The sequence below is a fragment of the Heterodontus francisci genome, chromosome 48 (assembly GCF_036365525.1).
Source record: "Heterodontus francisci isolate sHetFra1 chromosome 48, sHetFra1.hap1, whole genome shotgun sequence".
Classification (NCBI taxonomy): Eukaryota; Metazoa; Chordata; class Chondrichthyes; order Heterodontiformes; family Heterodontidae; genus Heterodontus; species Heterodontus francisci.
In genome coordinates this window covers 8256326-8268330 of record NC_090418.1, presented here as the reverse complement: position 1 = coordinate 8268330, position 12005 = coordinate 8256326, and the positions used below count along the sequence as shown (strand labels likewise).

The 12005-nt window shown below is 45.6% G+C and overlaps 1 protein-coding gene across 2 annotated transcripts in view; it reads left to right on the top strand.

The window, feature by feature from the left end:
• Positions 1-583: 583 nt before the first annotated feature.
• Positions 584-12005, top strand: part of LOC137357405 (polyunsaturated fatty acid 5-lipoxygenase-like) — a 32892-nt gene continuing 21470 nt past the window's right edge. The window contains exons 1-7 of one of the 2 annotated variants that reach the window (XM_068023747.1): positions 584-733; positions 5826-6021; positions 6811-6892; positions 7874-7996; positions 9205-9311; positions 10221-10390; positions 11261-11404. In XM_068023747.1, coding sequence (XP_067879848.1) covers positions 584-733; positions 5826-6021; positions 6811-6892; positions 7874-7996; positions 9205-9311; positions 10221-10390; positions 11261-11404 — 972 coding nt within the window. Of the gene's footprint in view, positions 734-4590; positions 4781-5825; positions 6022-6810; positions 6893-7873; positions 7997-9204; positions 9312-10220; positions 10391-11260; positions 11405-12005 lie in introns of those variants that run through there. The other variant, XM_068023748.1, reaches the window with a different exon arrangement.

Sequence of the window (12005 nt, the reverse complement as noted above, 5' to 3'; positions counted from 1 at the left end):
GGGAATCGAGGGATACGGACCCCGGAAGTACAGAAGGTTTTAGTTTAGACAGGCATCAAGATCGGCGCAGGCTTGGAGGGCCGAATGGCCTGTTCCTGTGCTGTACTGTTCTTTGTTCTTTTGTTCTTTGTTCTATATAAAGTAGCATAGAATATTAAAATGTTCTCAGAAATATGCTGAGATGGCTGCAGGGCAAACTCAAGTATGATCATGTTGGAAACTTAGTAATAAAGAAATAAACACAATAAGTTTAAATTCAAAGTTTATACTCACAGTATTCTACATAAGGCACTGAGATACACCTGTAAAAATCAATAAGATAACCATATATACTTTGGACCAAGGCTCCCTCTACTCTTTCATTTGAAAGACTGAATCTAATATAAATTACTCAGATCTGTTTTAAATTCCACATTAGTCTCATAACCAGAGTTTCCTCTGTCATCTGATTTCACCTCAAACCCCACCTTTTTTTTTTAAAGGTATAAATCCTGTACCTGTCATTTCTGAATGCTCAGTGTGCTAAGCGTTGCTACAGTCTGTGAATGAACAGAGTGTAATCTAGATTTCTTCAGCTGTTGAAATGGTCACCTACAAAGCCACTTTCAAGACTGGGGGAATTGAGTTTGCAGGAACACACAGTTACGTGCACTGTACTCTGATCGGAGAAGGGGGAGAGAGCCAGAAAACCAGTGTGGACAAGTGGCTACAAGAGGACCTGCAACGGGGATCTGTAAGTTTTTTTACCAGCAGAGGGAATTGCAAGGTCTCAGAGACACCATTTCACAGATTGCAATAGATATTACATTAGATAATGTCAGTATATAGATTAAATAAATCATTTACTGCGGCAATTTAAAAAAAAATTAGCTTTTCCCTTTACCATGTTAAAAATGAGTCACGTCAACAATTATGGTAATTCAATCTGAGTGGCGGTACCCCAGTAATCAAGTGCTTTCCATATGCATCCTGAGCCCTTGCGTTTGATTCCCTCACCTATTGCTTCTCAATTTCTGCTCAGCGTCGGAAACTCCGACCTCTATGAAGAACTTTGGGATTTTTCTCTGCCATTTGTGGTTTTCAACCTTTTCTCTATTTGGAGGAAGCTGTAAATAGGAATGGACACCAGGGGATCTCCTGTTCCACATTCAACAGTGTCTTACAGTAGCCATAAGAAAGTAGCACCAGCATTGCATTCTTAAAGAATTCTATAACTTGACACCCTGAAGATCTAAGGTGTGAGCTAGGCAGTCCTCCGGTCTGAAACAGCCAGCCCCACCTTCCAGTGTCAACAATTTTGTGTGCAATCTTTCTCTGGGGCAAGTTTTCGAACATCATCTCCATATCTATTTAAGCACAATTTACAGTGTCCCTGCTTGCTTTGGGATTTAATTTTTCCAATATATGAGAATCTAACCATCTTCCCCCTTAATATTCGACCGGCATTGCCATCACTGAATTCCCCCCCATCATCAACATCCTGGGGGGGGCTACCATTGACCAGAAACTGAACAGGACCAGCCACATAAATACCGTGGCTACAAGAGCAGGTCAGAGGCTAGGAATCCTGCGGCGAGTAACTCACCTCCTGACTCCCCAAAGCCTGTCCATCATCTACAAGGCACAAGTCAGGAGTGTGATGGAATACTCTCCACTTGCCTGGATGGTTGCAGCTCCAACAACACTCAAGAAGCTCGACACCATCCAGGACTAAGCAGCCCGCTTGATTGGCACCCCATCCACACACATTCACTCCCTCCACCACCGACGCACAGTGGCAGCAGTGTGTACCATCTACAAGATGCACTGCAGCAACTCACCAAGGCTCCTTCGACAGCACCTTCCAAACCTGCGACCTCTACCACCTAGAAGGACAAGGGCAGCAGACGCATGGGAACACCACCACCTGCAAGTTCCCCTCCAAGCCACACACCATCCTGACTTGGAACTGTAGCGCTGATCGTTCACTGTCACTGGATCAAAATCCTGGAACTTCCTTCTTAACAGCACTGTTGATGTACCTACATCTCACAGACTACAACGGTTCAAAAGGCAGCTCACCACCACCTTCTCAAGGGCAATTTGGCGTGGTCAATAAATGCTGACCTTGCCAGCTGCCAAGTCCCAAGACTGAATAAAAATGAAATACCAGGTCTAGGGATTCTCCAGGGAATATGTGTCAATTTGTTATTGCTCATTTTTGCTCCATAACACTCCAGAACCAAGTGGTTTGCAACAGAGGAACAGAAGTAGACTATTTATATTCTTCTGGTACATGTAACAGTCAGGTGCTTAATGGTGTCATATGGAACCAAAGAAGGTTTATTTTCACCTCACCGGCCTGGTTGACCGCATCAGGTCTGACTTCAGTAAATAGAGTCATTTACAGCAAAGCAGGAGGCCATTCAGCCTATCGAGTCCATGCCGGCCTGTAAACGTGCCACAGTGACAGGGAGCTTCAAACAGAATTTTCCATTCTCTTTCATTTCATCCTAACTTAATTTATTCTTTTCCCCACTGAAACCAACTTTCAATTCTTAATGTTGTCTACATTACCCATTCTGTAATGATTCAAAATCTCAAACTCAATGTCACCCAAACACACTACCTCCTGCAAAATTCTCTATCTTCTGGGAGAGAAGTGACAACACAAAATTTATAATTTCCGTGATATTAAATTCAATAATCACATTCACACTTTCTTAATTCCAAAGAACTTAGAAATATTGATTCCTGTAAAGGGTCCCACAAGAACATATACAGCTATAAATTGAACAAGTAACAGACTCATGCTTTTACCATTAAAGCCAGACTACAAAGTGTTAATGACTGTTGACTCTGCAGAACACAAATCTAGTATCGGGTGGATGTGTTAGGTTATAATTCATTCCAACAACATTTTCTTCTTTGGCCTCCTTGTCTTGAGAGACAAAGGGTAAGCGCCTGGAGGTGGTCAGTGATTTGTGAAGCAGCGCCTGGAATGGCTATAAAGACCAATTCTAGAGTGACAGACTCTTCCACAGGTGCTGCAGATAAAATTGGTTGTCGGGGCTGTTACACAGTTGGCTCTCTCCTTGCGCTTCTGTCTTTTTTCCTGCCAACTGCTAAGTCTCTTCGACTCTCCACGCTTTAGCCCCGCCTTTATGGCTGCCCGCCAGCTCTGGTGATCACTGGCAATTGACTCCCATGACTTGTGATCAATGTCACAGGACTTCATGTCACGTTTGCAGACGTCTTTAAAGCGGAGACAAGGACGGCCGGTGGGTCTGATACCAGTGACGAGCTCACTGTACAATGTGTCCTTGGGGATCCTGTCATCTTCCATGCGGCTCACATGGCCAAGCCACCTCAGGCGCCGCTGGCTTAGTAGGGTGTATATGCTGGGGATGTTGGCCGCCTCGAGGACTTCTGTGTTGGAGATATGGTCCTGCCACCTGATGCCGAGGATTCTCCGGAGGCAGCGAAGATGGAATGAATTGAGACGTCGCTCTTGGCTCATATACGTTGTCCAGGCCTCGCTGCCGTAGAGCAAGGTACTGAGGACTTGATACACTTGGACTTTTGTGTGCTGTGTCAGTGCGCCAACAACAATAACCTGCATTCCAGCCTTTAATGTAGCAAAATATCCCAAGGCACTTTGAGAGTTTTATCAACCAAAATTCGACACTGAAACACATTAGGAGATATGGGAAATACGACCAAAAGCTTGGTCGAAGAGATAGGTTTTAAGGAGCTATGGTAAGTCTTACAGGAGGATAGAGAAATCTCGAGTTGGAGAGGTTTAGGGAGGGAATTCCAGAGCTTTGGGTCCAGACAGCTGAAGCAATGTCCGACGATGGTGGAATGATTAGAATTGGGCATGCGCAAGAGGCCAGAATTAGAGGGACGCAGTGTCGCGGAGGTGGGTTTAGAGTCTAGGAAAGAAAATGAAATATTTTCATTTATGTAGGGCCTTTCTCGAACTCTGGTCGTCCCAAAGCACAGCCAATGAAGTGCTTTTGAAGTGCAGTCGCTGTTGTACTGGCGGAGGGGAGGGGGAGAACGCACAGCGCTGCCCAGGGTAGCGGTTGCAAGCTGTGATGTTGCAGAGGGTGGAATGAGGTCATGGAGGAATTTGTAGACAGAGAGGGGGAGTTTTTGCTTTGACGTAGGGGAGCTGATTGAGATGAGTATTTTCCACATCCACTCGACTCAACATGATGAGAGGGAAAGTGACTGGGGGTCTGAGAGATGGAATTAAATGGTGGGAGAGTCTCGAGGGGCTAAATGACCTCCTCTTGTTCTCATATTCCTGTGAAAAACCCAAAGAGTTTGGAGCCTTTGCCTTTCTCTCAACTCAAGCCCATTCCATACATGATTTGAGGTGTGTGAATTTCAATGGCAGCAGATGCTGACACTCATCACTGAGCAGATTGGTAGTTACCATGAGTATGGCCACAAGAGATCAGCTGGTGCATATTAGAAAAACATTTCAAAGCTTGTCTCTCTCTCTCTCTCTCTCTCTTTCTCTTTCTCTTTCTCTCTCTCTCTCTCTCTCTCTCTCTCTCTCTCTCTTTCTCTTTCTCTTTCTCTTTCTCTCTCTCTCTCTCTCTCTCTCTCTCTCTGTCTCTAAACTCCCAGTCCCACCCTGCCGTTTGACCACCACCCCTTGGTTTTTGGAGAGTGTGATTACGAGCCTGCCAAACCAGTCCTGAAGACAGCTGATGCAGACTGATATTCACAAACTGTGACTGCAGATACTTGAAGTGCCGCTCTGAATCATTACACCCTGTGAATGAGGGTATGCTCTGTCTTCCTCCAGTAACCACAGGAGATGGAAAGTCTTCCAACTTCAAAGTATTTGCAGCACAGAAACAGGCCATTCAGCCCAACAGGCCGATGCTGCTTTTTATGCTCCACATGTATCTCCTTTCATCCTGTTATATCAACTTGATCAACATAGCCTTCTATTCCTTTCTCCCTTGTGCGTTTTTCTAGCTTTACCTTAAATGCATCTGTGCGCTGTGCACTGTGCACTGCGGCACAGTGGCGCAGTGGTTAGCACCGCAGCCTCACAGCTCCAGGGACCCGGGTTCGCTTCCGGGAACTGCCTGTGTGGAGTTTGCAAGTTCTCCCTGTGTCTGCGTGGGTTTTCTCCGGGTGCTCCGGTTTCCTCCCACAAGCCAAAAGACTTGCAGGTTGATAGGTAAATTGGCCATTATAAACTGTCACCAGCATAGGTAGGTGGTAGGGTAATATAGGGACAGGTGGGGATGTTTGTTGGGAATATGGGATGAGTGTAGGATTAGTATAAATGGGTGGTTGATGTTGGCACAGACTCGGTGGGCCAAAGGGCCTGTTTCAGTGCTGTATCTCTAATCTATTTGTCTCAACTACTCCCTGTGGGAGTGAGTTCCTCATTCAAACCACTCTCTGGGTAAAGAAGTTTCTCCTGAATTCCCTATTGAATTAATTAATGACCATCTTATATTTTGGCCCCTAGTTCTGGACTCCACCACATCTTCTCTACATCTACCCTATCAAACTGCTTCCTAATTTTCAAGACCTCTATCAGGTCACCCCTTGAGTCTTCTCTTTTCTAGAGAGGAGAGCTTTAGCCTATTCAGTTCTGGCATCATCCTGGGACAGCTTTTTGCACTTTGTCCAGTGTTTCTATTTGAATGTAAAAGGTCACAGTTCAGCAATGATTTCATCGAACGGCAGTACAGGCTCAAGAGGTTAAATGGCCTTGTCTTGTTCTATATTCCTATTAGTTCAGTGTACTTACTCATTGAGTCATCCACACTTCCTTTACTCACTGCACTGGTCAAATGTTTAATTTCCAGGTTGATAAGTACGATATCATCAGTGACAAGGACCTTGGGGCTATTTGGTTTGTGAAGCTGGAAGTAACAAGATTCCTGGTGCAAGACTATTGGTTCTGCTGCTTGGTGACGGTGGAGACCCCTTCAGGAGAAACTTTTCACTTCCCCTGTTACAGGTGGCTCGACGATTGCACAGTCCTTCTGCAGGAAGGAAAAGGTGAGATGTTAATTATTCTGCGGATTGGTGAAGATATTACAGGCAATAGATGAAAGGGTTCAGGTCCCAAGGCACCACGTCAGGCAGAGTAGCAGAGAATTAGAGTAGGTCACCAACCCAAGTGTAAATGAGCTCAAGATATGATGTGATGTGTTTCTCGGGAGAAAGTTATTGTGGGATATGTTGTGGAGATGGGTAGGTGGGGACTGCACGATATGGTGAGGAGGTGGGGATTGAGGGATGTGGTGAGGTGGGGATTGAGGGATGTGGTGAGGTGGGGATTGAGGGATGTGGTGAGGTGGGGATTGAGGGATATGGTGAGGTGGGGATTGAGGGATGTGGTGAGGTGGGGATTGAGGGATATGGTGAGGTGGGGATTGAGGGATGTGGTGAGGTGGGGATTGAGGGATGATGTAGTGAGGAGGTGGGGATTGAGGGATGTGGTGAGGAGCTGGGGATTGAGGGATGTGCGGAGGAGGTGGGGATTGAGGGATGATGTGGCGAGGAGATGGGGATTGAGGGATGATGTGCTGAGGTGGGGATTGAGGGATGATGTGGCAAGGTGGTGGGATTGAGGGATGTGGCGAAGAGGTGGGGATTGCTAAGTAGGGAGATCTGTCAGGACAGAAGCTGTAGTTAATGATTTGTGGAATCATTTAGATCTCTAGCAATTGGACAGAGAAATGGTTATGCTGAAGCTTTATAATATATACTGGACATACCACTCCCCTCAATTTGATTCCTGCCTACAGCTCGTGCCTTATTTAACAGCAGAATGTTCCTTTGCAGCTAAGAGACTCTGTGATGAGAAGTTCCCCGTATTTCTGTCCCATCGCCAGGAAGAACTTCAGGAGAGACAGAAGCTGTACAGGTAATCCCCAGATAGCCCAGCGTTATTTACAGGGGCTCCCACCTGCTTCCTAACTTTGTGACCTTGTGCTCACATGACAACTTATGCTGAATGGTGAATGCCTAAGGTGAGTGTTCCTTTAATCCTGACTGTCTCTTAAAAAAAAATCAGGAAATATTTGGTGCAGTCATGTCCAGTTCAGTGAGTTACTGAATCTTCAATCTGTGGAGCTGTTTCACCTTAACTGCATCCATGCTATTCGCCTCAACTACTCCCTGTGCTAGCAAGTTACACATTCTCATACCTTCCATGTAAAGAGGTTTCTCCTGAATTCCCTATTGAATTTATTAGTGACTCCTAGTTCTGGTCTCATCCTTAAGTAGAAACATCTTCCCTTTCATCATCTTAGCAATCACTATCAGATCACCCCTCAGCAGCCAATTTGTGGACAGAAAGCTCCCACAAATAATGTGAAAATGACCAAATAATCTGTTTTTAGAGACGCTGGTTGAGGGATGAACATTGGTCAGGACACCGGGGAGAGAACACTGCAAGAAGGCGCGTGGGGTCTCCGTTTAACATCTCAACTGAAAGACAGCACCTCGAGAATATTCGAGAAGCGTCAGCGGATATTTTGTCCCGTGATCCCAGAATGGAACTTTTGAAGCTGCAATCTTCTGACCCAGAGGAGTGAGTGCTGTCTCCTGAACCACTGCTGACTAACGAAGGGGATTTGGAGCTTCTTGAAGCTGTTAGAAAGACTTTTTATTTGGAGTTGATTTTGATTCGCTGCTGAGCCCTTTTAGAGGCACACTGAGGTTTTCAGTTTCAATGTCCATTCGCCCATGATTTTCCTCCCATTCTCTTCAGTGGTTGGTTAATGTAGCATTAGAAAATTCCAGCTGCAGCCTCTACCAAAACATAATCCAGTTGAAAGGTGTTCTGATGGATCAGCTGCTGCCTCTGCCTCATGACCTGACCGTGCTTCTCTTTGTGTTCCAGGTGGAAGGTTTGGAGCCCTGAATTCCCGAGGTGTATTGACGCTGAGACAGAGGATGACCTCCCCATGGACCTGAGGTTCAGCAATGAGAAAACTCAAGATTTTGAAGGTTCCCTGAAGATAGCGTAAGTGTGTGACACTGAAAACCCACAAGACCCCACAGTAACCATTCTAAAAATCTGTGTACATGGACCCCTAAGTCTCTTTGGATCGCCATTGTCTCGAGCTTTTCACCATTTAGAAAGTACTCTGATTTGATCGATCCTTTTTAGGTTCAAGGTGCCTACATTGAAAACTGTCCGTCACAGTTTTTACCATTTGTTTAATTGATTAATATCTCTTTATGTTTCCATCTACACTGCTGAGAATGCCACCTGTCTCTGTCTAGTATTGGAACCAGCATATATCGGAATGGTGCCTGGTCCTGTGAATGATATTCTGTGTGCTCACAAGGAGATATTGGTTTTAGTGTTATCTGTATTCACTCAGGGTTGGGCTGCTACTGGTGCCCATGTGATGCATACTCACTCAGGCAGTGGCTGGATTGATGCTGCCTCATACTTAACAGGACATCATCTTGACTTTGGCATGATTTTAACCTTGGATCTCATGAGTTGCGTGTATTGCCTGTCATGCCGGGGAAAGCTGTCACTAAGTGGATTCATAAGAACTTAAGATTTAGGAGCAGGAGTAGGCCATTCGGCCCTTGAGCCTGCTCCGTCCTTCAGTAAAATCACAGCTGATCTTCTACCTCAACTCCACTCTCCTGCCCTATCCTCATATCCCTTAATTCCCTTTAGTGCCCAAAAACCTATCAATCTCAATTTTGAATATACTCAATGACTGAGCTCTCTGGGGTAGAGAATTCCACAGATTCACAACCCTCTAATGAGTGAAGAAATTTCCCCTCATCGCAATCCTAAATGGCTGACCCCTTATTCTGACACTGTGACCCCTGGTTCTAGACTCTGTAGTCAGGGGGAAACAGCCTCCCAGTGTCCACCCTGTCAATCCCTCTAAGAGTTTTATACATTTTGAAGGATCCAGGAAGAGAAGAGGCCCAGCAAGGTTGAATTTATTTAAAATTTTAATGCTTTCCTCTTGGGCCTAGAGCAGCAGTCGTGCTCCTGTACATCCCTCAAAGAAACCTTGGCTTCTCTTACCACCTTCCTCACATGCCCATGACCTCAGTTACCTTCCAGCACCTCCCCCGACCATTTAATTTTGTGCCAAGGAGGCTTCATTGATGAGCAGAGGGGGTCAGTCAATCTTGAAAAGGAGGCAGAAGTCACTTCCTTTATCTAACAGTCCATTCCTTTACTTATTTCTTTAGCCTCACAGACCTTCTTTTAAAGAAGTTCATGGATCTGTTCAAGACGTCCTGGACTTCCTTAGAGGACTTCAGGAGGATCTTCAAAAGAGTCAAGAGTCCTGTTGCAAGTAAGGATTAGGAAAGGGGAGATGGGGTTCATAATCTGATCCCACACCATTTTAAAAGGTCTTCCACGGGCTCACTCCAGCCCTATAAGCCTCCAATATCGCTGCACTCCTCCAATTCTGGTCTTTTGTATATGCCGGATATTAATCGTTCCACCAGTGGCGCTGGGCCTTCAGCAGGCTGGGCCCTGAGCTCTGGAATTCCCTCCCTCACCTTTCACTGCTGTACCTCCATCCCTTCCTTGAAGATGCTTTTGGTCACCTGTCCAAATGTCTCCTTATGTAACTCGATGTCAAATTTTGTTTGATTGCATTTCTATGAACATGTCTTGGGACGTTTAACTACATTAAAGGTGCTATGTCAATCCAGATCGTCGTCGTTGCTGGAGAAGATACTTTACCCACTGGAGATTCTGGCAGAAGACCACGTTGCAGTCCTGATCCCTTTTACGTCCCTCGTTTTCTAAAGGCAGTGACTCAGACTGAGTGCAGTTTCATTCGTGTCAGCACCCTGTGCCATTCTTCATGATCCTTACAATAACAGTCAGAACAGCACTTTGGTCTGTCACAGTCAGTCCCGGCCCATGACTGACTCTCATTGTGTTCACTTGTTCATTCACGGGAGGTGTTTCAGCACAGGGAGGGAAGGGAAGGCTGCAGGATCAAACACAGATCTTTGATAGGTGCTTCCTAGAAGCCAACCTTAGATTTGCATTGGTACAAGCTTGGGAGCAGGTTTCCCACTTATGCTCGCTGGTAGCCTTCTTACAATGGTCATTATTGTACAGTTCCCTGACCATGAACTGGAATTAACTGTGCTCTGTTATAATACACCATGTGGGCTTTAACTTATTGTTAAGGGATCCATTTTGCTTCTGGATTGCTGAATTCTCCCATGTTTCTCCTCCTCAGAATTTGTCAGTGATCACTGGAAAGAGGACTGGTTTTTCGGGTACCAGTTCTTGAATGGCTGTAACCCAGTCCTGATACAGAAATGTATGAAGATCCCAGCGAACTTTCCTTTGACAGAAGCCATGGTCAAGCCATCTCTTGGGAAAGCTAAACTGAAACAGGAAATTCAGGTACATTTGTGATTTAACCTTTCACCTTGAGGGCCGGAGATTAAACCAGGGCATAAGGAATCGTGAGACCCTGCTGAAGAACAAGTAAGAAACTAATTGTTCCCTTAGACTTTCTAGGAGAATTTTGCTCCCATCGCTGTGAGGGATATGTGGAAGCTGAAGTAGCCCTGCCTCACTATAGGTTTCTCTTGATGTGTTTTACTTTAACATTAGATGGAAGGGGATGGACGCCAGTGAATCCCAGATTAGTCAATATCTCTTTCCCCACCACCCCCCCCCCAAACCCCCACCCCTGTTGGATAAAATGTGAATGGAGGCCAGAAGCCGTGAATGGAGGAGCAGGAAGCCTGCAGAAGGGACACATGTCAAAGACAGATCAAGAACAGTGATGTGTATTGGTGGGGGGGGGAATGGCTCTGATGGTGGGGCAGCTGGTCAGGTTGGTGATACTCTTCTATGGTTCTATGATGCGGTGATACTGCACAGTGTTTTGGTACACAGTGGGAAGAAGCAAATTAGCTTGAGGAGATGGGGGGGTGGGGAGGGGGAAGCACTCCTGCTCCTCTTGGCCCACAAGCAGTGCTGGAAAGACATTTCCCTCTTCTATGCAGCCTCCCTTTAGTTGCCGGGTTTCCCAAAAAAACCTAAAATCTGAGGCATGTAATCTCATTAAAATATTTAAAGGAGGGACCTGCCTCCTGGAAGTAGGTTGCTTGTTCATTCTCCCGCCCACCCATTCCGCCTCCGTTAAAACTGGAAGTGGGTGGGTTGTGCTCAGGTTTGAGATTTTCAAGATTTCTTGCATCTTGCCCGACCCCCAACCCACCTGTTTCTGGGGTATAAAATTCCCTCTCTTTGTCCTTGTTGCAGAATGGGAATATCTTCATTGTGAACTACAAGGCGTTGAATGGGATTCCTGCCAATGTAATTAGTGATGTCCAGCAGTACTTGGCAGCACCCATCTGCCTGCTGTACTTTGACAAACAGAACCGCATGATGCCTATTGCCATCCAGGTAAGAGATTACATTATAGAGACGTGTGAGCTCATTGCAGTCACCGCGGAAATGGTTTCCAGCTTGCTGCATCGAAATAGCAAGCAAAGGGTAAGCTTCCTGAAATTTTGGATATTCCCCTCAGAATTATGCTACCTTTTGGAAGTCATTTGGTCTCATCGAGGGGGAAGGAAATCATCAAAGAGGATTAAATTATCCCTTTTTTTTAACCAAGAGGAGCCTTGCTGTCTTTCTGTTGCTAATCGCAATTAGGTGAGGACATCATCAGGCTGAGCTGAGAGAGTGCTGCCGTGTCAGAGGTGCCATCGTTTGGGTGAGATGCTAAACCAAGGCCCCAGTCTGTCCTCTCAAGGGGCCGTAAAGGATACCATGGTCAGTATTTCAAAGGAGTTCTCCCCAGTGTTCTGGCCAATATTTATCTCTCCATCAGCACCACTTAAAAAAAGATTATCTGATCATTATCACATTGATGATTGTGGGAGCTTACTGTGTGAAAATTGGCTGCCATGCTTCCTACATTAGGAAAGTTAACTGCACTTCAAAAGTACTTAATTATCTGTAAAGTGCTTTGGAATGTCCTGAGGCCATGAAAGGAAATAGA